At 46.6% G+C, this 24,090-nt stretch overlaps 2 protein-coding genes across 8 annotated transcripts in view; both read right to left on the bottom strand.

Moving 5' to 3' along the window:
* Nucleotides 1-12,573, bottom strand: part of GFOD2 (glucose-fructose oxidoreductase domain containing 2) — a 36,869-nt gene extending 24,296 nt beyond the window's left edge. Inside the window, exon 1 of the mRNA XM_036274398.1 lies at nt 12,423-12,573. The gene's annotated coding sequence lies outside the window, so the exon portion shown is untranslated. The remainder of the gene's footprint in view (nt 1-12,422) is intronic.
* The window catches only part of RANBP10 (RAN binding protein 10), a 99,152-nt gene that overhangs the window by 9,430 nt on the left and 65,632 nt on the right, over nt 1-24,090 (bottom strand). For 6 of the 7 annotated variants that reach the window (XM_036274379.1, XM_036274382.1, XM_036274381.1 and 3 more), the window contains 8 exons: nt 23,576-23,688; nt 22,047-22,155; nt 21,788-21,936; nt 21,391-21,595; nt 20,203-20,324; nt 19,558-19,703; nt 19,145-19,256; nt 15,179-18,687 (listed from right to left, as the gene is read on the bottom strand). In XM_036274379.1, coding sequence (XP_036130272.1) covers nt 18,557-18,687; nt 19,145-19,256; nt 19,558-19,703; nt 20,203-20,324; nt 21,391-21,595; nt 21,788-21,936; nt 22,047-22,155; nt 23,576-23,688 — 1,087 coding nt within the window. In that variant the 3' untranslated portion in view covers nt 15,179-18,556. Of the gene's footprint in view, nt 1-15,178; nt 18,688-19,144; nt 19,257-19,557; nt 19,704-20,202; nt 20,325-21,390; nt 21,596-21,787; nt 21,937-22,046; nt 22,156-23,575; nt 23,689-24,090 lie in introns of those variants that run through there. The other variant, XM_036274380.1, reaches the window with a different exon arrangement.

The following is a 24,090-nucleotide window of genomic DNA, read 5'->3' as shown; positions in this document are numbered from 1 at the left end:
GTAATAAAAAAACTAAACTTTTTTTTTAATCCTCATCCAAGAACATTTTTGCATTTCAGATAGAGCAGGAGGGACAGAGGGAGGGAGGGAGAGAGAGAAACATCGACTCGAGAAGGACACATCAACTGGTTGCCACCCACACAACTCCAACTGAGCCGGGGACAAACTGCAACTGAGGTATGCGCCCTTAGCGGGAACCGAACCTGGGTCTCTCTGGTCCGCAGGCCAACACTCTAACCGCTGAGCCAAACCGGCCACGGCAACTAAATTAATAAAAAGAAAAGAAGAACAGGGTGCTAGGAGAGCATTCAGCAGGATATAAATTAACTTAAAGAAGTGTTAAGTGGGGTGGAAGCAGGGAGGAGGGAGTCAGTGGGGAAAAAAAGGAGGACGTCTGTAATACTTTCAACAATAAAAAATAAATTAATTTAAAAAAGAAAAGAAGTGGTGGCCGGTTTGGCTCAGCAGTTAGAGCATTGACCCATGGACCAGAGTCGCGGGTTCGATTCCGGTCAAGGGCACGTATCTCAGTTGCATTGGTCCCTCGCCCTGGCTGGGGTCATGCGGGATGCACAATGTGTCAACGTGTCTCTCTCACATTGATATTTTTCTCTCTCTTCCTCTCTTCCTCCCACTCTATCCACTCTATCTGAACAAAAATGGAAAAATATCCTTGGGTAAGGATTTTAAAAAAAGAAAAGCCGCCCTGGCCAGTTTGGCTCAGCGGTTAGAGCGTCGGCCTGCGGTCCGGAGAGACCCGGGTTCGGTTCCCGCTAAGGGCACGTACTTCGGTTGCAGTTTGTCCCTGGCCCTGGTTGGTCGTGCGGGTGGTAGCCACTCGATGTGTCCCTTCACATCAATGTTTCTCTCTCTCTCTCCCTTCCTCTCTCTCCCTCCCACTCTATCTGTACAAAAAATGGAAAAATATCCTCGGGTGAGGATAAAAAAGAAAAGAAAAGAAAAGCCCAGCTGGTGTGGCTCAGTGGATTAAGCATCTTCCCATGGACAGAGAGGTCCAGGTTCAATTCCCAGTCAGGGCACATGCCAGGGTTGTAGGCTCAATCCCCAGTAGGGTGAGTGCAGGAGGCAGCCAATTGATATTTCTCTCTCCCCCTTCCTTTCTCTCTAAAAAAAATCAATAAAAAGATATTAAAAAGTAAAAATAAAAAAGAAAAGAAGAGTTAAAGATGTATCTGTAACACATTTTGAGTTCCATGTGAAAAAGTCACTACCCACACCCAAAGACTAAATTAAAAACACTGACATATTGGTAGTTCAGTAAAGAAACAAGCATGGCGCCCTGGCTGGTTTGGCTCAGTGGTTGGAGCATCGGCCCGTGGACCAGAGAGGCCTGGGTCTGGTTCCTGCTAAGGGCATGTACCTCAGTTGCAGTTTGTCCCCGGTCCCAGTTGGGGTCATGTAGGTGGCAACCATTTGATGTGTCTCTCTCACATCAATGTTTCTCTCTCTCTCTCTCTCTCTCTCTCTCTATCTCTCTCTCTCTCACTCTATATGAAGATAAATGCAAAAATGTACTCAGGTGAGGATAAAAAACAAACAAACAAATAAGCATGGCAGTCTAATGGCATTAAAGAGCCAATATGTGATAGGCAGACAGTGCCTCCTCCCAGAGCTGTGTTCAAATACCCAGAAGCATTTCTTCATATGAAATGGGTGCAAAGATGCCAGTCTAGTGTGCCTCAGTGGATTGAGGGTTGTCTCATGGACTGAGAGATCCTGGTTCAATTCCCTGTCAGGGTACACATCTGGGTTGTGGGCTCCATCCCCAGTAGGGGACATGCAGGAGGCAGCTGATTGATGTTTTCCCCTCACATAGACATTTCTATCTCTCTCCCTTCCTCTCTCTAAAAAATCAATTAAAAATATCATATAAAAATAAATAGCCCTGGCCAGTTTGGCTTAGCAGTTAGAGTATCAGCCAGCAGACCGAAGAGTTGCAGGTTCTATTTTGGTCAAGGGCACATATCTCATCTCAGTTGCAGTTCATCCCCAGCCAGGCATCATGGCTGACAACCGTACCATAGAGTACTGGTTTAAATACTTCAGCACTTGCTCAGCTGGAGTGGCTCAGTTGGGTAGGCACTGTCCCATGCACTAAGAGGTCACCAGTTCAATTCCCAGTCAGGGCACATGCCCAGTTTGGGGCTTAGTCCCCAGTAGTGGGCGTGCGAGAGGCAGCCAATTGATGTTTCTCTCTCATGGATGTTTCTATCTCTCTAAAATATCAATATATATAAAAGAAAGAATAAATATATCTCTTGGAATAAAAGTCAAGGATCCTCCACTGACCTACACTGCCCTACATAATCTAGCTGTACTTCCCTCCTCTTTCTGACCTTCAATCTAAATCCTCTTTCTCTTCCCCTCACTCACTCTGCTCCAGCCATAGTAGTTCACTGTTAATGTATCACAAATGTACCAGGTACATTCCTGCCTCAGGGCCTTTGCATTTGCAGTTCCCTCTACTGTACAGATATCCATCCACTTGGCTTACTTGCTTTCCAGCTTCCTTCAGGTCTCAAGTGCTATCTTAACAGAAACAGGTTTATTTTCCCATTGACTCCCCCTACCACCTCTGCTAGAAAGCATGCTCCTAGAGGTCAGGAAATTTTTTGTCTATTTTTTTGTTCACTGCTGTACTCCAAGTGCCTAGAACAAGGCCTAATATAGTGGGTGCTTGATTAATATTTGCTAAAAAAATAAAAATAAAAATTTCAGACCTTGTTCCTGTATAGTTAGTTGATCAATAAACCAAGGCACACATACTGAACTCATCAAAATTGTATGTAATTTAGTAGTGTCTTGGAATATGTTCACACATTTAATAGAAATTACTTATGCCACTAATCTAATTAGTTTGGGGCACAAACTGGTTTAATGGTTCAGGAAAGAAAACAAGCATCATATGATAATAGAACAGCTCTGCCTGACACTTGGGATTAGGAAAATGAGCTGCTGCTCTCAGTCTTAAACTACAACTCGACTTGCCAAGAGGGCGCCTTCACTCAGAACTGTCTCTCCAACTGCTCCCCCTCCCCCACAAGACATAATTCATGCTTATCAGTTAGCTCAGTCCCTATATAATCAAGTTTCCTCTCTCTTAACAGAGAAGCGTACTGTAAGTCAAGCCTTGCAGGACAGATCACAATAAACCAATACTCAGGGACTATGTTAAGTCAGATGCCAACAGACCATCATGAAGGGAAGACAAGTGATTATGATTCAAACCAATCATAACCATTTCCTTCATAAGGAAGTGAAGCCATTCTGACCCCATAGCCAGCCATCACCAAATCCCAACAACTGCACATCATTAGCCTCTTTAATGCATCCACCGCTCTGGTTCCCCAAACAGACACCCAAGGTTCTCCTGGTCCTAACCATTTCCTTCCCCTGCCTTTAAGTATTCCTAGGATAAATGTCAAATTACCCGATGAGACTCACAAAGTATCTCCCCAGTGTGGGCTGGACCCTTCCTCACCTCTCCACCTTAGCACTTTTGCCTTACATTGCATTTGACATGCTAGCAGCTACCAAATCTAACTCCTTCAGTCCTGCTCTGAGATTTTGGTCCAAGCTGTTTGCTCTGCCTTGAAAAAATATTTCTTCTTACTTCCTCAGACTAATTCCTTCTCAGGAAATCTGTTAGGGCTCCACTTAAACACCACTTCTTCAGAAAGACAGTGTCTAGGCTGGGTTAAGTGATTCTGCTCACAGTTCCCAAGCAGCCTGTACTTTGACTTTCACAGTGCCCATCATACTTCACTGGGATCACCTATTTAGTTTCTGTCGTGATGGTAGAACCTTGCCTATCCCAGCAACCTGTTGGAAATAATCGGGAATGCCTTTCGTGTAACCTTTAACAATAATTATGTAACAGGAATTAATCAGGAAGGTGTGTCTAATTGTCCCCCAGCCCTCCTTTTGGCCCTCAACATCTGGAATTGAACCTGTGTGGGAAATAGGCCATCAATGCCTGGATAGCTGAGCTGGACACACAAAGGAAAGCCAATCACACCTCATCAACAGAGACTGAGCAGGAGCTGGGGGAAAGTATGCAGCTTGCGTTTTGAAGAACATGTTCACAGCAGAAAGACTACCTATAGTACAGTTACAGCTCCCCACTAACCAAATTGTTCTTAGAGTCTGAAACAATAACATGAATGCTTTCAGCAGGGCTGTTTTCAGATAGATGTGAAAAGTGTTTCTTTACCTGTATTTATGTTCCCATTGAAAAATAAAAGCCAAACTAAAGAAACAGGTATTGAGTTTTACAAATTAGTTATGATAAATGCTTTGGTCCCTAGGTTTCTATAGAGAAGGTTTAGTTTTCCTATGACTTAAGTGCCTATACTAACTCAATGACATGGTTACAGACTGCTGCCTTTTCATTGACAGCAAAAACACAAACAGGACAGAAAGCCAAATATCACATAATCTCACTTATTTGTGAAATATAATGAACAAAACAAACTGATGAACAAAATAGACCCAGACAAGAAGTAGGGTACAGACTGACAAACCTCAGAAGAGGGGGTAGGGAGGGAGGGAAGAGATAAACCACAGAACTCATATGAATGTATGTGTAACCAATGGACATAGACAACAATGCTGGGGATGGGGTGGGGGGAATTGTGAGGGGGTCAATGGGGGAAAATAGGAGAAACATCTGTAACAAAAATAGATTAGTAAAAAAAATTAAGAAAACAACACCACACAAACTGGACAAAGGAAATGATATTCCTCCAGCTTCACAAGATGACACAGGGACAAAACTGTTAGGCAGCCACAAAATGAGAGAGCATACCTAGCTCTGGCCAAAGATGCCAGTTTCACATCCCCCCTCCCCCAAGCCCCCCAACCCCTTCCACACAGTTTCCTAGGAAGGACACTAATAGAAGGCCTAATGACCTGTCCAATGAGGCGTAACTTCCCAATGCACAAAAGATCAGCTAAACCAAGTCATAAAGAAGAAGTTAATTTAACACCCACAGAAGTATCTGGATCATTATTAGGTCTAAGAGTCAGCTTCAGCTGATGATTACGGTAGGAAAAAAAATACTCATCTACCAGCTATATAAATTCTTTTTTTTTTTTTTTTTAGAAAGAGAGAAACATCAATTTGGTGTCCCACTTATCCATGCATTCATTAGTTAATTCTTTTTTTTTTTTTTTATCCTCACCCGAGGATATTTTTCCATTTTTTGTACAGATAGAGTGGGAGGGAGAGAGATGAAGGGAGAGAGAGACAGAAACATCGACGTGAAGGGACACATCGAGTGGCTGCCACCTGCACAACCCAACCAGGGCCAGGGACAAACTGCAACCGAGGTAAATGCCCTTAGTGGGAACCAAACCCGGGTCTCTCTGGACCGCAGGCCGACACTCTAACCGCTGAGCCAAACCGGCCAGGGCTAAACACTTTTCATTATGCAAACTTTAATTTATTGACATTTTCCACCTTCTATATGGACACAAGTATTCTGTTCCTGTGAAACCTGCTATTTCTATGGCAGCAAGAGACACTCAAGAGAGTCACCTATCTGCCTGCCTTCTGGATTTCAAGTGTAGGACATTTTTAGGGCATCTCAGAGCATAGCAACCCTGACCAGCATTCTCTAACTCTGTGTTACATGGCCTCTGGTCACCAGAAGGTTAAGTAGTTCTCCAGTGACTGGAAATGCCCAGTGCCTTCACAAATATCTCCTACTTGTATGCAGAAAACTGCCTACCAACTAGGCCATGACCATGCTCAACTATAATTTAACAATCTTCTGACTGTTAAATGTGAGATGTAAAATAATCTAAGTTCAGGACAGTCTGCCACAACAGCCCTCCTCCCCCTTTTTTGGTGAATGTGTAACGAAGAAGGCAGGTTATAAAATACAGGATGCATATGGGATATGCCTACCAGAAAATAGCTATTTATTTCAGTAATTTATAATTTTCTAATTATTGTTTAAATGATGGACAATGTCTTGTCTCACTATTGAGACTCTAAGCTATTTCAGGACCAAAATTAGGTGGTATATGGTAATAAGGAGAAAACAGCTCCCTGAAATGTAACAATTCAAGGTAATTTGGTAACATTCCTACAGTGATTTAGAAATTACTTAAAGACATTTAAATGTTCTTTGTCCAACAGATATAAGTATGCCAAGGATATTAAGCACTGAAGTAAGGAGAAACAAAGACAATGTATTTAAAAGAATAAGGACCAAGCCCAGGGCTAGAGGAACCGAAATAGCCATATAAGCACAATGATTTACTTTTAGAAAAAAAAAAACTACTTGGTAAGTATTACATTGAATCATTTCTCCCACTGTTTCAAAGTACAAGCTATGTCCCCTTAGGCCTTGTACAAGAACATGAATTCAAAAGGCTGATAAGAGACAGAAGGTACAGCTGATCTCTCTACCACCCCCATCTCCTGAACAATCAGAGGATGCCTGGCATGACAAACACACCACCTCACATGCTCCCAGAGCCACTCCCAGAGAGTCTCCTCAGAGATGAAAACCATTTCATAGTGGGAACCACCACTGAGCTACAGAAACCATTGACCACATGGAACTTCCTACAATATGTTTTGGGACACTGTGCTACAAGCAGCCAAGAGACTGTAAGGGTCAAAACTATCTATCAACAAGCACCAAAGAAAGATCAGTTTTAGAAAGCAGCACAAGATCTGTAAGTCACCTTTCAATTATACACATGTAAATTAATTATCTAGGTAACCACATTACTGTTTGGTTCACTGACACCAGAGAAAGGAAGAAATGTCAGTGCCGCCCAGACCCTGCCATTGTTCTCCCAACACCCCACTTAAAAAAAAAAAGTACACACACACACACACACACACACACACACAGTTTGTAATTTTAATTAAAAAATTTTTTTTCCCTTTATTGATTTGAGAGAGGAAGTAAGAGAGATAGAAACATCGATGAGAGAGAACATCAATTGGCCGCCTCCTGCATGCCCCACTGGGGATCAGGCCCACAACCTGGCATGTGTCCTGACCGGTAATCGAACTGGCAACCTCTTGGTGCATGGGTCAACGCTCAACCACCGAGCCCCACCAGCCGTACTTAATTTTAATTTTTAATCCTCACCCAAGGATTAGAGAAAGGAAGAGAGAGAGAGAGCAAAACATCGATCAGTTGCCTTCCGCACACACCGGGACCAGGGATCAAACCCAAAGCCTTTTGGTGTATGGAACAACACTCCAACCAATTAAGTCAAACCAGCCAGGGCCACCACCCCCTAACATACTTTTATTTATGTTTTTTATTCTCACCTGAGGACATTTTTCCATTTTTTGTTAAGATAGAGCAGCAGGGAGAGAGAGAGAGAAACTGACATGAAAGACATCAAGTGGCTGCCAGTGACACAACCCCAACCAGGGCCAGGGAGGCAAACTGCAACCGAGGTACGTGCCCTTAGCAGGAACTAAACCTGGGTCTCTATGGTCTGCGGGCCGACGCTCTAACTACTGAGCCAAACCGGCCAGGGCCCAACATAACTCTTTTTTTTTTTAAATTTATTTTTATGGATTTTTTTAGAGAGAGAGGAAGGGAAAGAGAGAAACACTGATTGGCTGCCTTCTGCACGCCCCCTACTAAGGATTGAGCCCATAACCTGGGTGTGTGCCCTGACTGGGAATCGAACTAGGACCTCTCAGTCCACAGCACGTCACTCAATCCACTGAGACACACCAGCTGGGCCCCAGAGTACTTTTAATACAGTCAATAAAGCCAGAGGGTTGAAGGCTAGCAGAGAGAAAACAAGTTCAATATCATCCTTTACACAAGCAAGAAACTTTTAGGTGGGGTTGTTTGTCTTGGAAAGTGGGAAATACTGTACACTATTAACTTTAAAAAAATTTTAAACTAAGGTATAACTGACATAACATTAGTTTCAGGCATATAACATAATGATTTAATATTTGTATGTATTGCAAAATGACTGCCACAATAAACCTAGTTAACCTCCCATTTTAAAAAGTGTAGCCTGGCCGGTATGGCTCAATGGTTGAGCGTCGACCTATGCACCAAGAGGTCGCCGGTACAACTCCTGGTCAGGGCATATGCCCAGGTTGTGGGCCAAATCCCCAGTGGGGAGCATGCAGGGGGTGGCCAATCGATGGTCTTTCTCTCTCATCGATGTTTCTATCTTTCTTTCCCTCTCCCTTCCTCTCTCTCTAAAAATCAGTAAAGAAAAAAAGATTGTTTTAAAGTATATATTTATTATAGAAAACTACTGTTATTCTTTTTTGCTAAGTTCTTACATTTGTTCAATGTTTTTGTGATCAAGTATGTATTCATAACTTTGTTTCTGAGATCTTTTTCACTTACTTTTTGACATAAGCAATTTTCATGGTATCAAACAGTTTTTAAGGGTTACATGATACTCCACTGACTAAATGAACCAGCTGTCATTTCTCTGGTGGTACACATTTATGTCACTTTCAATTTGTTTTGTTTTAAATTATACAGATTAAAAAATTATGGTCCAGTCCTGGCCAGTGTGGCTCAGTTGGTTGAGCGTTGTCCTGTACACCAATAGGTCACCGGTTCAAGTCCCAATCAGGGCACATGCCCCGGTTGACGGCTGGATTCCCATTGGGGAATGTGTGGGAGGCAACCAATCAATGTCTCTCTCTCACATTGATGTTTTTCTCTTTCTTTCTCTCTCTCTCTTTCTCTCTCCCTCCCTCCCTCCCTCCCTTCCACTCTCTCTAAAAAATCAATGGAAAAATATCCTCAGGGGAGGATTAACACAAAAGAAAGAAAGGCTCTTCTACTTCTAAGGTCTGTTTGATTCCTTATTTTCTGAACAATGTCTGTAATACAACTTCTTACATCAGATGGCACTGCATTCCAATTTCATTTCTCTTCTATGTATAACTAGAACATTAATTCAGTTAAAGTAAATTCTGTTAGCATTGCTGGTTTATCTGGTACCTTGGCCTATTAAATAATGTTGATTACTTTATTATAGGCCATATTTGATAACTGCCCTCAGCTGCCTCAGAAAGTAGAGTGGATGTTAAGTAATTATTTGTCAAAGTTTTCACTGCCACAAAAACAAAAAACATTTTGAGTCTGTAAGTCCATTTTTCTGCTCTGAAAACAAGTGTCTTTCTGATTACAGGAGCTCAAAAAATGCACAAAAATCCATGGGGCACACTCACTACCTTTAAGCAGTATCTTCTCCAACTGCTCATTCAAGGTAGTATTTTATTTACACTTTCATTGAAAGCATGCTCCCATACTCCATTCAACTCTGCTGATGGTAACTGATTGTTCCCCATCAATCTTACCTTGATTTTGGTTTACTTGTCTGTCTTCTATCTGAGCTAATGATAAATTACTGAGGATTTCTACACAGAATGCAATGACTTTCATAAAACTTCTCTGACAGGATATGGTTAACAGTGCCAATTTCCCCCACAGATTACATACCCTCTGATAATACTCCATTATATTTCTTGAGGTGTTTATATAAACTATTTCCATAGATGCAAGAAAAGTCAATAAGCCCTGGCCGGTTTGGCTCAGCAGTTGCATTACTGGCCTGTGGGTCTCAGTTTGATTCCTGGTCAAGGGCATGTACCTGGTTTGCAGGTTCAATCCCTGGTACCAGTTGGGGTCATGCAGGAGGCAACCAACTGATGTCTCTCTCTCTCCCCCTCCCTCCCTCCTTTCCATTCTAAGAAAATTGATGGAAAAATATCCTCAGGTGAGGATTAACCAAAAAAAAAAAAGGTCAATAAAATGCAGAGTCATGCAGTGTTGCCTAACTATGTTGTACACCTGAAACCGATATAATATTGCATATTAACTATATTTTAATTAAAATCAATTCACAGCCACAATATCCATAGTTATGGTCTGGTATTGATTTGGGAACCTGAATCGTTCTCCCTTAAACTAATGTGACCTATTAACATTATCATACTTTCAATGTATCTTCTCTTATTACTCTGGGAGCAGAAAAAAAACAAAAACTGCTGCAACGTTGAATATACACTGAAAATTAGTTTTATCAAGATGGCAAGCCCTGGCCAGTTTGGCGCAGCGGTTGGAGTGTCGGCCTGCGGTACTGAGAGACCCGGGTTCGGTTCCCGCTAAGGGCATGTACCTCGGTTGCAGTTTGTCCCTGGCCCTGGTTGGTCGTGCGGGTGGCAGCCACTCGATGTGTCCCTTCACATCGATGTTTCTCTCTCTCTCTCTCTCTCTTCCTCTCTCTCCCTCCCGCTCTATCTGAACAAAAAATGGAAAAATGTCCTCGGGTGAGGATAAAAAAAAAGATGGCAATAAGATGACTTTGATGATTAGAATCTGTGACCATCTTTTAAAAATTGCACTCTCACGCTGGCCGGTTCGGTTCAGCGGTTAGAGCATCGGCCCGCAGACCAAAGAGTCGCGGGTTCGATTCCAGTCAAGGCACATACCTCAGTTTTGGTTTGGTCCCAGGTCCTGGACAGGGCCGTGCGGGAGGCAACCAGTCGATGGGTCTTTCTTACATAGATGTCTCTCTCTCTCTCCCCCCCTCCCACTCTATCTGAAGATAAATGGAAAAATATCCTCGGGTGAGAATTAAAAAATAAAAATAAGTTAAAATAAATTAAAATTGCACTCTTCTTCCTCCCATGTTTCAAATCTTTACATTTCTTTGGGGGGGGGGCTTTTTTCTCATTGCTAATCCTACTACTGGCGGGTTCTAGTATTACTATAGAAATCTTATATCTGAATTTTCCTAGCAAATAAAAATAATAACTGATCAGACCCAGATCTATCATTCCATAGCAAAAGTAAGACAACCAGATGGTAAGAGAAAGACTCTCACAACTGAATCTTTATATATAAAACGAGAAGTCTACCAACAGAACTGTCTGCTAAAAATTTTCACCTCTTGGTCCAGACAGATTCCCTAAACTCCTACTTCAAAGGCAGTAATATTTTCACATTTTCTGAATGGCCTTAAAACTCTTGTTTCCTGGTGTAGCATTTCAGAAGGAAATGAGTTTCCTTATCAAGAATTAATCTAGCCCTGGCCAGTGTGGCTAAATGGTTACAGTGTCGGCTGGCACACTGAGGGGTCTCAGGTTTGATTCCCAGTCAAGGGCACATATTTGGTTTGCAGGTTGAATTGGATCCCCAGTGGAGGGCATGCAGGAGCGGCCAATCAATGTTTCTCTCTCTCTTCCCCTCTCCCTCCCTCCCACTCTCTCTAAAAATTAATTGAAAAAATATGGTGACAATTAACAACAACAAAAATGAATGAATCTAGCTTCCCTAACTCTTAAAGACAACCATCTTCTCCATATCTCTTCATATCACAGTAACAGGTTAAGTGTCTTTTCTAATTTTCTAACAGTTGTCTCCTTCAAATGAAGAGTCATACACTAGGGGCTCTTCCTTCTGAGACCTTTGTGCCCATAGCTTACATAGGTCCTTTGGGCAGTACCTGGCCTTGGTTCTTAACATTAAAAGGGCACCCACTTTTTCCCTGTGTCTTGCCCTCAGCATGATATTATGAAATGTTTTATAACCTTACTTGGTGTCTATCCAAGGCGGTTTTGAACTTTTCTCTTCCTGTCCTGTTCTTCAGATTCTACAGTAGTTTGGGAGGTAAACTTCACATGACCATTCATTAAGTCCTGATTTCCCGCTTCCTCTTCCTTCCTCACCATTCTTGTGACAACACCTCCTTGATGGGAATACCTTACCTCACCTTTGTCTCCGCAGGTCCATCTGCTTCCTTCCTGAGCTTCAAAAGTAGGCCAGGGCCCTTGAGACATGGCCAGTGGGCACTCTGGAACTGGCAGACTCACGCGCACCTCCTGGGGTGCCCCTTCTCCCACCTAAACAGTCTTTCCTTAAAGATTTACACCGCCGCCCCCAAAAAAACCTCCTGTCTCACTGTGAAAGAGGATTCATCAGCTACCTCATGAGCCCTTTGTCTGAGGCTTCCATACCTCACATCCTTATCCACAAAGCGTCGGTCCCCACACAGGTAGGTGGGTCTGCCTGCACAGGTCGGGGAGCCCAGGTTTCCGTCCCCGAGCCTCCCCCCCCCCCCGCCAGGAGCCAAAATTCTACAGTTTTACGACTAAACTTGCAGGTCCTATTTTTGAAGTGGGGAGCCAAAATTCTACAGTTTTACGACTAAACTTGCAGGTCCTATTTTTGAAGTGGGGAGGGCGAACTCCGGGGCAACCCTCGACCTCTGCGCCAGTGCTCGCAGTTAGAACGGCCCCCTCCAGCCCTGACTCTGCGTATTCCCGCCTCCGACCTCGGACGCCGGGCCGCGGAAGAGGCCCGGCCGACGTCCGCTCGCAGCCGCGCCATGCCCTCCTCCATCCTCACCCGCTGCCGCGGGCCGCCTCTCACCTGGCACGCTGGCAATGCCCGCCCCGCTCCACACCGGAGACCTTGGGTCCGGACGGTCCCAGAAGTCACCAACCCCCGAGGGAGGCTGGCAGGGACTCACTAGCCCCAGAGTCTAGCGCGCTGCTATCGGCAACGCGCCGCCTGGTTTCTAAGGAACCGGGGGCTTTGGAAAGGGAGGGGTGGCACGGAGGGAGATCTGCGCATGCTCCCTGACAAGGGTGTAATCTTGCTGGGAGGAGCCGTGACTTGAAGTTGCGCATGCTCGCTCGGTATTGGGGTTGGGAGCAGGGGAAGATTCTATAGCTTGGCTGAAGGCCTTGGTCATTCATTTCTAGCGGCAGAGGCACTGAGAGATGCTTTTTTTCCAGCCTCGGATCCTTTTCGGTTCGCTGCCCGCATCAAGAGCAAGAAGGGTCTGGGAACTGTGGTGGTTGTTGGTTGTCCAGGTCTGCTGCTGGACATGATCAATCTTTGCAGAACAGCAGTTCTCTAAAACTCGCAGGACTTTACGGCATCCTAGATGTTCTTTGGTTGTTTCTTAGTAGTGCTCTTCAGAACTGTAATCAGTCCCAGATATATTTACTGGAGCCTATGCCCCCTCCACCACCACCAAATAAATATCATTTTATAATAAGACTACTCTTTAATTCACCAAATCCGCTAGAGTAGTGAAATCTGTAAACCTTAGTGTAAAACAGGCCATGTTGGAAATGTGGTATTAGGGGTTATTTCTGCAATGGGAAGCCCCCACCCTTGCTGGTCTGACTCCTGGTGAGTCTGTACGCCTGCTCGGCTGGTCCTCTTTCCAGGGCAGCCTGTAATGATAGAACATGTCAGCTGAACTGAGGCAGTTGTTCCCACTGGGACCAGCTGACCAGCAGGGTTATCCCTGCTTTGACAGGAGACAGGACTTCCCACCGTCACCACCTCTGTGAGCATGGTAGGCTTCCAGAGTGATGGAAAATTGTAACCTCAAAACCTCCTTTTCTGATGGGACTTTATTCCTTCCCCTGGATTCTGAACAGCCAGGCACAAAGAAGGCAAAATCAAAGTGTGCTTATATTTGATCTGTTTGTCTTAGTCACTGTTCAAAATTTCACTCTAGAGCAGGGTTTCTCAACAGCAGCACTGTTTACATTCTGGGCCTGATAATTCTTTGTTGTGGGATATTTAGCAGCATCCCCTGAACACTACCCACTAGATACCAGTAGCACCCAACTCCAGCTGTGACTACCAAAAATATCTCCAGTCACTGCCAAATGTCCCCTTGGGGGCAAAATTGGTCCAGGTTGAGAACCACTAGTCTAGAAAGAAATTAATCTACTCGGGCTTTACTTATGGAATCAGGACATTTGTGCTTACCTAGTACTTCACTCTTCCCCCTACACTAGCTTTTCCCTGAGAGTTCTATAAAGTAATAGTCTTGTAAAATGCCCGAGTGAAGCATTCTAATGTAAGTTTGGAAAGTGCTGGACTAAGCTGCATATCTTTTTTTTTTTTAACTAATTTTTTTTCTTTATTGATTTTAGACAGAGAGGGAGAGGGAGAGATAGAAACATTCATAAGAGAGAACACCAATTGGCCACCTCCTGCATGCTCCCCCAGTGGGGATTTGGCCCACAAACATGGATGGGCACGTGCCCTGACTGGGAATCAAACCAGCGACCTCTTGGTGCACCAGTCAATGCTCAACTGCTGAGCCACACTGGCTGAGCAAAGCTGTATATCTTAACACGGGATTTTTTGAGCTTTCAATTAGCTGATGTTCACTGTGATGTTCCATGAATTTTCCTTATTTACTGGACCACAGAACCTTTTTCCAGTTCCAGGAACATTCTCTCTGAGATATGGATCCACTTGCTCTCCAGCAAACCTCCCCCCATCCAGTGATGTTTAGCCACCACCTGTTCCCTATACTGTCTTGGGGCAACATATCCATCCCTTCAACCAACCAAAAGCTTACATTTACCTTGTCTCTTCCTTCTCCCATTTCCTTTACATCCAGTCACTCATCTTGTTGTGCTAACATATCTCCTATTTCTCAAACATGTCCTCTTGTCTGGCCTACTGCAGTAGCCTCATAGTTGATTTCTTTGCCCCTAATATGTTTCTAGTCTCACCTCCAGGTGGACACAAGCATAAACTATTGTATCCCTCCTTTGCATCAAACCCTGATAAGATGGGAGCAGGCCACACTAAGGAGCATCCTGATGGAGGTAGGGCAGTCGGTCACCTGTACTGCATTCCTATGTGCCAAGTATGCCCTATACATGCTAGAATCTTCTACCACCATGGGGTAGAATAATTGACCACATTTTAAGGATGGGGAAACTGAAGCTGAGAAAGTTAATTTTCCAGGGTTATCCAGTTAGTAAACCAAACTAGGATTTTGAGCACAAGCTCTTTCTCCTCAGTTTGACGGGAAGCTAACCTCAATCAATACCCCTTGGAATGTTGTGGTGAACGTATCTGGAATGTATTAAAATCTTATTTTGAGGGTAGGAGGTCCTGTGGCCCAACATTTTGAAGTTGAATTTGTTCTTTGTCTCAGATTAAAGCTGTTTGGGGGGAGAGAACTGAAAAGGTAGTACTTATCCACTTTGGGAGTCTTGAAAACACCCAAAGTCTTGAAAGTCCCTCAGGCACCAGGGACTTGAGAGGTGGGATGAAAAGAGGCTAAACCCTTTAGGACACTGTATGCCATACAAGGGGTGCCAGCCCCAATAAGACCCAAACAGAGACCAGACACTCATGACTGCTCATGGATGTGTATTTTAATAAAAATAATTCTGTCAAAATACAACAGGAGTTTTTTCATCTCTCAAGTACAATTTAATAGGATGTTTTGTGTTAGAATTCTCTCTAAACCCTCCCACACCCACAAGTTTCATGCTAATGCCAAGTATCAACTTGCAAGGACAAAGGCAGAACCAGTGTGCACAATGAGGAGGACGTCTATGTCAGCTGTAGTTATTAATGGAGGAAAACCCTACATAAAAAGGTGGTGCCTCAGGCAGCCAGAGTCCACAATCTGCCACAAGTCCGGGTACACAGGACTGGTGGTCAAGTAGGGCTCCTCTGCCCAGCTGTCACACAGCGTGCATACCTGAGTTGTGAGCAACCATAGGAAATTTCAGCTCTGATAGTTCTCTGCTTCATCTTCTTTGTGCTTGCTTAAGGGGTAGGAAGGAACTGGGTGGTCGGGTAGTCCCCACTTTTCCATCTCTTGATGTCTCTTTTTTGAAGGCCTGTGCCCAGCCACAGACCCATGTGGGTGAGGATCAGGATTTTAGCTTTCTTTGTGTGGTCTGCCAATTTCCATCTACTCTGGAAGGAGCAATCATTTGGTGGTGTAAGGGGAAAAGGTAAGTAAGGAAGGCTGTTCTCCCAGGGCTGGACAATCCAACAGGGCTAAGTCTTCCTCCTAACCCTTTGGGTCAAGTCCAATTCACCAGGACTTCTTCCAGCTGCCTTCCCCACTCTCAGCTCCCAGAAGCAGGATGGTAGGACTGTGTGTGCATAAGGGGCTCCTCTGGCTGGCTGGCAGGCCTGGACTATCAGCAAGACAGTGGGCTCAAGCAGCTTGGTTTTGGTCCTCTCCACGGCTTGTGGGGCAAAGGCTTATGTCCCAAAGGTAAGCTGTCCAACTGGGACAGAGAGCCCCTCTGAAGAGGAACAGAGTAAACAACTTGGACTCAGCTGAGACAGTGAGATAAGGCACAGAAAACGGGGAGATGGCCATGGGTACTGAGTGCAAGCCAGGCGAACACCCAACCCCAAGCAGCACACAGCTGTCCCGAGCCATCCTGGGCCCTCTCTCAGATGGTCCACAACCCAAGCCCAGGCACCTATCCCCATTCCTGACACACCCGTGAAAGTACCAGCTGCTCAAATACTGCTGGAGGCCTCCCTGACACTGCTGAGCCTAACCCCTCACCTGCCGTTCGGCTTTAGGACTAAACAGTGTTGCCCAACCCACAGGATGAGGTTAGTCCCAACTCTGGCACAAATCTGCTATGTGACTTTGGCCAAGTCACCTAAACTTGCTGGACTTGTTTTCTTATCTGTAAAAAGGAGAGGGTTGGTGGAAAAGATGTTCTCTGTACCCCATTCCAGCTGCAAAAGCCTCTGGTTTTAATTCCCAATCCTGCTAGGCTCTGACCATTTTAACAGACTGATATCTCCAACCTCTGGGTTTGAGAGTTAGGCACCCCCAGCCCTACACAGTATGAGTTTCCTTTATAGAGGGGACAACTCTCTGATGGGCCATGGTCTGTGGGCTGCCAGCTGCCTTGGTGGGGACCAAGAAAAAACAACAACCTGCAGGATCATGTCCCAAGGCAGAACTCTAAGACAGCACAGGGCCAAGGCCCTGACCCCATTACCAGCAGCTGATCCAACTAAATCATTTCTCTTGTTGTCCAGCTGTGGACCCAGCAAGGCCTGGAGGGCACTGATTATCTCAGGCCACCCCAACCATTTCTGTGTCCACTGACAGAGAGCAGAAACTTTCTCAGGCCAGATCCAGGCAGACTGGAAATTCAACTTCTGACCTTGTTCCTTTGCAGAGGCTACTTGTATGCTCCCTCCCACTGTGAAGCAGGTGGGGAACTCCCAGTCCTTCTGGTGCTCCTCTGGGTAGACCTCCTCCCTTTCTTCTTTCTGGGCTGCCAGTTCTCTCACCACAGATGGCCCACCCAAGTCCTGGGAGCCATCTCAGCCCTTCCTCTTCTCATCAGGTACTTCCTGATGGCAGTACCAGGGCTGTTTTTGCTGTAAGGGTCCATCTGACAGTGCTGGTAAGACCTTTGTAAAGCCTATGAGGTCCCTTCCTCCAGCCAGCAAATACTCTTAACAGTCTTTCCCTAGTGGCTGGGGCCAAACTGCAGGGAGCTGCCTGGCACAGCTGCAGTGAGGCCTGGCCTAGGGAGTCAAGGGTTCCATCCACTCCAGCGACCAGCAGCCCAAGAATCTGCCTCCACAAGGTTCTGACTTCTCAACAGAAAGCATCAATTCCATCAGAGCTGTGCAGAGCCAGTGAAGATCCAGGCAGGAAGAAGGCAGCCCCTGTACTCAAGGGCCTCTGTTCTGGGAATGGAGACTTCCTCCCGGCAGCCTGACACATAGCAGCTCTCAGATCAAAGGCAGGTAGTTGCCAGACAATCAGTTTAGAGTAAATGACTTATTTGGCCATCTTAATAAGAGAAGGCAGGATGTTAAAAAGGGAAGAGAGAGGGTGCAAGGCAGGCAGTGAAAGGCAGGGTAGAATGGTAGATAGTGTGCAGGCCAAGGACACTCTACCCCTTGCTTTGCTGTGAGGCCCTGGGTCAACTCCTCTTCTCTAGACCCCTGGCCCTACAGGTCTCTGCTCAGTCTGACTCTCAGTGTTCTGGGGACCTGCACCTCCTGGATTCTGCAAACCAGCTTAGCCTGACCTGCCCACTAAGTGTCCCCCCAAAGCCTACTGGGCTTCCCTAGGCTGCAGCTAGGCCTGTAGCTCACCAAAGGGAAGCCTAAAATAAATCACTTGGCTGAGGTTACAGAGATTATTCTTTTTTAATGAGTTGGACTCAAATAAAAACATATGGTGTCTGGACAGCCTCACCCAAGAGGTGCTAGACCATTAACACTATGATAAATACTGTGTCTTTTTTTAATATATATATTTATATATATATATATATATATATCTCATTTTTTTTTACTTATGAAAATAATAAGCTATCACCAACTTGGATAGGCTTCATCACTAAATTAGCAGAAACCAGCTCAGCACAAACTCTCCAGAGATAAATACTGGTGGCTCAGTCAGGAGGAAAAAAAATAGATTAAAAAACTCCATCCCCTCCTCAAAACAAAACCCCCCTTTCAAAGTAGAAGGTGCTACATGAGAGTAACCAGCCAATACTGTGTCATAGGCCGCTGCATGTGAATGAGGGAGGGTGGGGGGAGAAAGACTGAGGGTAGGAAAAGAGGAAGGAAAAGAGGAAAGGAAAAGAAGGTGAGAAGGCCAGGCAGGAGGAATGGACTCTGCCCATGGCTTCCAGGTCCCTGTGCCAGGTGCCTATGGAGGGCCAGACTGCTCCAGCCCTGGGGCTGAGGGAAGGCCAGGTGGGGCCAGCCAGTGTGGTCAGCTAGTGCAAGTAGTCATCAACTCTGGCAAAGGAGCAAGATCCCAGGCCCGCTCGGGCCATGAGGCGTAGACATTCAGATGCCTGGCCCAGAGCGAGCATCAGAGGGGGCTGCTTTGGCAGGTTCTGAGACTCTGTGGAGAAGAGATAAGGCCTGGTCACTGCCCTACCCAGGGCTTGAGCCCAGGTCAAAGTTCCCTTGGGAACAGAAGGTGGGATGGAGTGAACAAAATCTCTTGGAACAGAGTGTTCACATGTCTCTGTGTGAGTGTGCCCCTGTCACCAAGCCATAACCCTGCAGCCATGCCAGAAACCTGAGGATCTTAGCTTTCTTCAGAGCAAATGGGCTGGCCTGGGCCCAGGTCACAACCTAAGGCCCATCACAATCTAGCCAGACAACTCAACTGGGCAGAGGGAGGTGAGGATTTAGGTTTAGCCATGGTAGCCCAAGAGTCCTGTGGGCCACCGGAGAGCTCCTGGGCAGAGCTCACTGCCCTGATTTGGACAAACATCAGCAATTCCTAGGGAGAGAAGGGAGGGGGCCACCCCACACATTCATGGGCAAGCTTCTATTTTTGTTAGATCACTTACCTAAAATGGCGCTGTTGAGGGCAGCGCACACAGGCTCCCTCTGGATGGGGTCAAGCTGCTGGCCAACTGGGCAGCTCCAGGGGTCTGAGTATGCCAGCAGGCTAAAGGCATCCTAAGGGACAGGGCATTCTTGAGAGGATTGTGGCACACACTACACATACACCTCTGTGGCTCTGAAGGGCACGGTGCTGTGTGGTGCTCAGTGACAGTACAACACACACCACTGTTTGGTCAGGGAGGGTTGTGCCCTCCCTAGAGCCTAGAGAGGGTGTGATATACCCTGGATGTCCATTTCCCACTGAATACTTGATTGGAGCCCACTTTGTCCTAGTGCTACTGTCCCTCCCAGAGTCACCATGCCCCCATTACCAAATTAGGGCCCTCTCTGTATGAGGGCCTGGCTTGTCCTGTACCTGCAGCATCTCTGTGTGGGCCAAATTCTTGCCATACTCCCTGCCCAGCTGCTCACTCAATGCCTGCAACTCACGGCCAAACAGGATTATCCTTTCTGTGGCAGCCTGGTTGCCCCCGCAGAGCTGCCGCCGAGGATGCCCATCGTCTGCACCCAAAGTCCAGCAGAGAACACATCAGGAGGGGTGAGGAGAGAAAGGGAGAACGTGAGGGGACATCAAAGAGAACATGGCAAGAAGGATCTCGGGGGTGAAGGGCTACAGTTTCTGCCAGAGGCAAGTGAGGTCTGGGAGGAGCAGGTGGACCATCCATAGCCAAGGTGTTCTTAGTCCACCTAGTACATGCTCTGGGAGTCAAAACCTCAAAAGCTTCCTTTCTTCCTACCCTCTACAGATGGGGCTCATAATAGTGCCCACTCTCACTAACTCCCTCTAGCCTCAAACGCAGGGGCCCTGGTCTTGGCAGCAGGCCAGGGCCTTCCTGCCTCAAGCACCCATTCATGATTGGCTAAGGAGGCAGTGGACCAGGTCTAGCTAGAGCCTCTTAGGCTGCCAAAGCCTACCCATCCCAACCCCCTCCCAAGGAGAAAGGCTGTCTGGACTGAGTGCTGCTGCCCACAGAACACCATGCCAGGGCAAGGCCCTCACCCATGCTGGACTCATCGGTCTGCAGGTCCTCATGCTTGTAGGCACCGTTGACGATGCGTGTGGACATGCTCTCCAGCACACCATTGGGGTAATGCTCCGCCTCCATCTCCATCTCACTGTCGCTGTGGAGAAGGTTGAGGTAGGAGTTGGCCAAGGGGATGTGGTTGGAGCAGCTCAATTGGGCCTCCATCCAGGCTTTAGCCACAGATTAAGTAAACTGAGGGCCCCTAGGAGCATGAAAGAACAGCTTTGGCTTCCCAGGCTCCAACACTTGGCCCCTACTGAGATACCAACTATCCCCAGAAGTCTGTCATCTGACTCTCACTCTCCCAGTGCTGCTTCTGTGACCCTCCCGTCCCCCACCCCCAAATGACTAGGGCCTGTGAGCCCCAATAGGCATCTCTCTGGGACCCAAACCCTAAGGCACACCTAGGAGCTGCTAAAAGCCACCTGTAGTTTATAGCCTAAAACTCCTGCCTGCCCAACCTGGATGACCATAAGCCACGCCCAGTAAAAGTTCCTTCATTATAGACTTTGGGAGTTCTAAGGCCTGGTCTCTTTGGAAGAGACCACATAGCCTGGCAGTGTCGTTGCTTCTGGATAAAGAGAGGGCAGAGAAGACCAAATGGTGTGACTCAGTGGATTAAGCTTTAATCCATGGACTGAGAGGTCCCAGTTCAATTCCCGGTCAGGGCACATTCCCAGGTTGCAGGCTCGATCTCCAGTATGGGGTGTGCAGGAGGCAAAGGATCGATGTTTCTCTCTCATTGGTATTTCTATCTTTCTCGCCTTCTCCCTCTCCCTTTCTCTCTCTCTAAAAAAAAACAATAAAATATATATATATTTTAAAAAGAGACACATGGAGAACATGACTAGAAAACCATTTGTTAACGGCATCATACTCAACATAATTCAACAACGTTCAACACGTTTATATTAAAGAGAGAGAGAGAGAGAGAGAGAGAGAGAGAGAGAGAGAGAGAGGGCAAAGTAAAGTGGCAGCTGAATCACTGGTAGGGCCAGAAGCCTAAGCCAATGCCTGGGAGGTCAGTAGTTACTACTCCAGGCGCAGACCTGGAATGGAGGTGGAGAATGAAGTACAGGGGGCAGTACTCAAAAAAGAGGCTGCAGTGGGCCCAGGTGGCACAAAGCAGGAGGCAGGAGAAAGAAGCTGAGTAACACAGGCACCTGGTCTCCTGGTTACTGGTGCTGCTGTGGGGCTGGGACTTGGTAGAATCTGTTGAGTTGGACTCGGAGTAGTTGACGGAGGATGGGGATGAGGAGGACGAGGAGGATGAGGAGGAGGAAGAAGAACTGGGCGCAGGGTATTTACTGTGGTTCTGTTTGCTCTTGGTGGATGCGACGCCATTGCTGCAGCTGGGACTATCTGCACCTGTAAGCCAAGGGACAGTCAGAAGAGGAGGGGCAATTGTCATCAGTCTGGGCCCTGGGAATGACTACAGTGGTCCCATTTCCCTTCCCCCAAATCCAGCAGTGAACCCTAAGCCCAGCCCAGGGAAGGGTATATAAGTGGCCTTTCCTCTCCACACCAGTACTTCCCAGAGCCTTCTTGAGAGTGGCTGACCTGTGTTGTGCATGTGGGAACTACTGGGGCCGTGTCGGGGGCTGAGGCTGGGGGAGCCAGGGTAGCTGTCCTGGGACTTGGGGCTTCGGGAGCTCAAGCTGCGGACCTCACTGTCAGTCCCATTCACCATCTCCACAAACTGTCGGCACCTGCAGAGGGAGCGGAGCGGCACTGCTCTGGGCTTGGTCCAGGTTGTATATTCCCACCACCAGCTGAGAAGGGCTGGGCTATGGGGGAGCTGGTATGCCCCAAAACTTACTTGAGCATGAACAGTAGGTTGGGGTTGTGCTCTAGCAGCCCTGGGTAGAAGTGCTGTGTGGTCTCAATGGCCTCACCCACACGGCCCTCCAGCACCAACTTCTGTATCTCTGCAGATAACAACGACACAGCAGTAAGTGAGGGGCTGCAGACCACCCTCACAACTGCATGCCTGCACAAGGTGGGCTGGCTCGGAGTGGCATGCCCAGTTGAGATGCTCACAGAAGAGGCTGAAGAAAGAACCTGGCCACCCGGCCCCACAACAGACCCTGGTTTCTGCCAAGGGGAGTCCTCAAAGAATAAGAGGGTAAAACAGCAGGGACTCTCAGCCCAGAGGAAGGAGGGTGAATTTGGAGGCTTGCTCCTACGAAGTACAGGCTGCCAGGGACCTGAGTCAGGGGCAGGGGCCCTGGCTGTGGGAGTATGATGTGGAAATGGGCACACAGGAAGTTTGGTGACCCTAGGGGTTCCTCTTCAGACAGATTTCTCTCCTTTCAGGCCTCACAGGGGAGTGGTAATGGGAGGGCACTGGTTTCTGGGCCAGAGCCCATGTCTTGGCAGTCTTCAGGGGCTGCAGCATGCCCCTTGCCAGGAGAGGAGATCATCCTCCTCACATTGGCATCTCTGATGTTGACACCTCTCAGCATCTTGCTCTTGACCTGGGGCCTGGTGCATTTTGCTGGAGCGACTTCTGGGTCTGAGGCTCTCATTGGTAGATCCCAAGTCTGGGATCCCTTTCCGTCTGTCTGTCTGGGCATAGCTTCTCTGGGAGACACAGACACATGCACATACACAGAGATAACAGGCTCAGAGAGATGCAAGCAGGCACACAGACACACATATTCACACATACCATTCTCCTTCACTCTTCTCTTCTCTTCCTATCTCTTTCCTGGGCTCTGTTTCATCTTTCCCAACACTCTCTTTCCATAACAATCCCCAAACATAGCACACAGGCCAGTATGAACACCAGGAAAGGTTCCTTTGGCTCTTTCCTTTGGTTGTCTGCAAAAGGCAGGACCAGAGGTGGGGAGCAGAGAGAAGTGCTACTACAGGAACCACTGAGCATCAGCCTTTGCACTGTCTGATTACCTCAGTCCTCTCTATGGACAAGAGAAGGAAGAACTACTAAAGTTGAATAAATGGTGTGAAAGGCAGAATATTGGTCTAAGATGCAAACACACTCTTGTCAGAAGACCATGAACAAGACGCTGAGTAGAATCCAGGATTCAGGGGGAAGAAAACAAGGGAGGAGTACGATCCAGCCACACCAAGCCAGCAGAGTTTGCATTAGGGAGGCAGCACTGAGACATTCCTAGGCTGTTGGACTGTCCATCTGGGCAGGGCTGTCTTAAAGGAGGGATAGACACAGGGCCTGGGGCTTGGTAGGAGCTCTGGGCTGGTTTCCTGGTGGTGAGGACCAGAGCTGAATGGACTCCTGACAGGTTACCCAAGGACGGTATAAGCCAGACAGCAGAGTTAAGGACAGGTGAAGGAGACAGGGAAAGGGGAGAAAAGAATCAACCTTACTTTGTCTATTCTTTATGGATGCTTGCTCTTCCTGAATCGGGGTTTCAGTCATTCGGGCAAAAGCCGTGGCTGTGGCACAATACCCATGATGCACCAGGTAAGATGAGACCATACTAGGAGAAAGGAAATGCTCAGGTGACTCTCAGGAATTGCATTTCTCGTACTTACCAAATAGTCACAGGATTGTACAGGGAATATAGTCAATAACATTGTAATAACTATGTATGGTGCCAGGTGGGTACTTGAAATATCAGGGGGACCGCTTTGTAAAGTATATGATTATCTAACCACCATGCTGCACACCCAAAATTACACAAAATAGTATTAAATGTAAACTGTAATTTAAAATTTAATTTATCAATAAATGTGTGTGTGTGTATTTTTTTTTTTTAAAGAATTGCATTTCTCACTGACCACCTGATAGGACAGTCAATCTTCCTGTTAAGTCTTCCCTACACACATCTTAGAGGTGTAACTTCCACAGAATGAGAATAAAGGGATTGAAACAAATGAAA

The sequence above is a fragment of the Molossus molossus genome, unplaced genomic scaffold (assembly GCF_014108415.1).
Source record: "Molossus molossus isolate mMolMol1 unplaced genomic scaffold, mMolMol1.p scaffold_m16_p_21, whole genome shotgun sequence".
In the NCBI taxonomy this organism is placed as follows: Eukaryota; Metazoa; Chordata; class Mammalia; order Chiroptera; family Molossidae; genus Molossus; species Molossus molossus.
The sequence above is the reverse complement of the archived record's forward strand: the minus strand, read 5'-3'. Positions and strand labels throughout refer to the sequence as shown.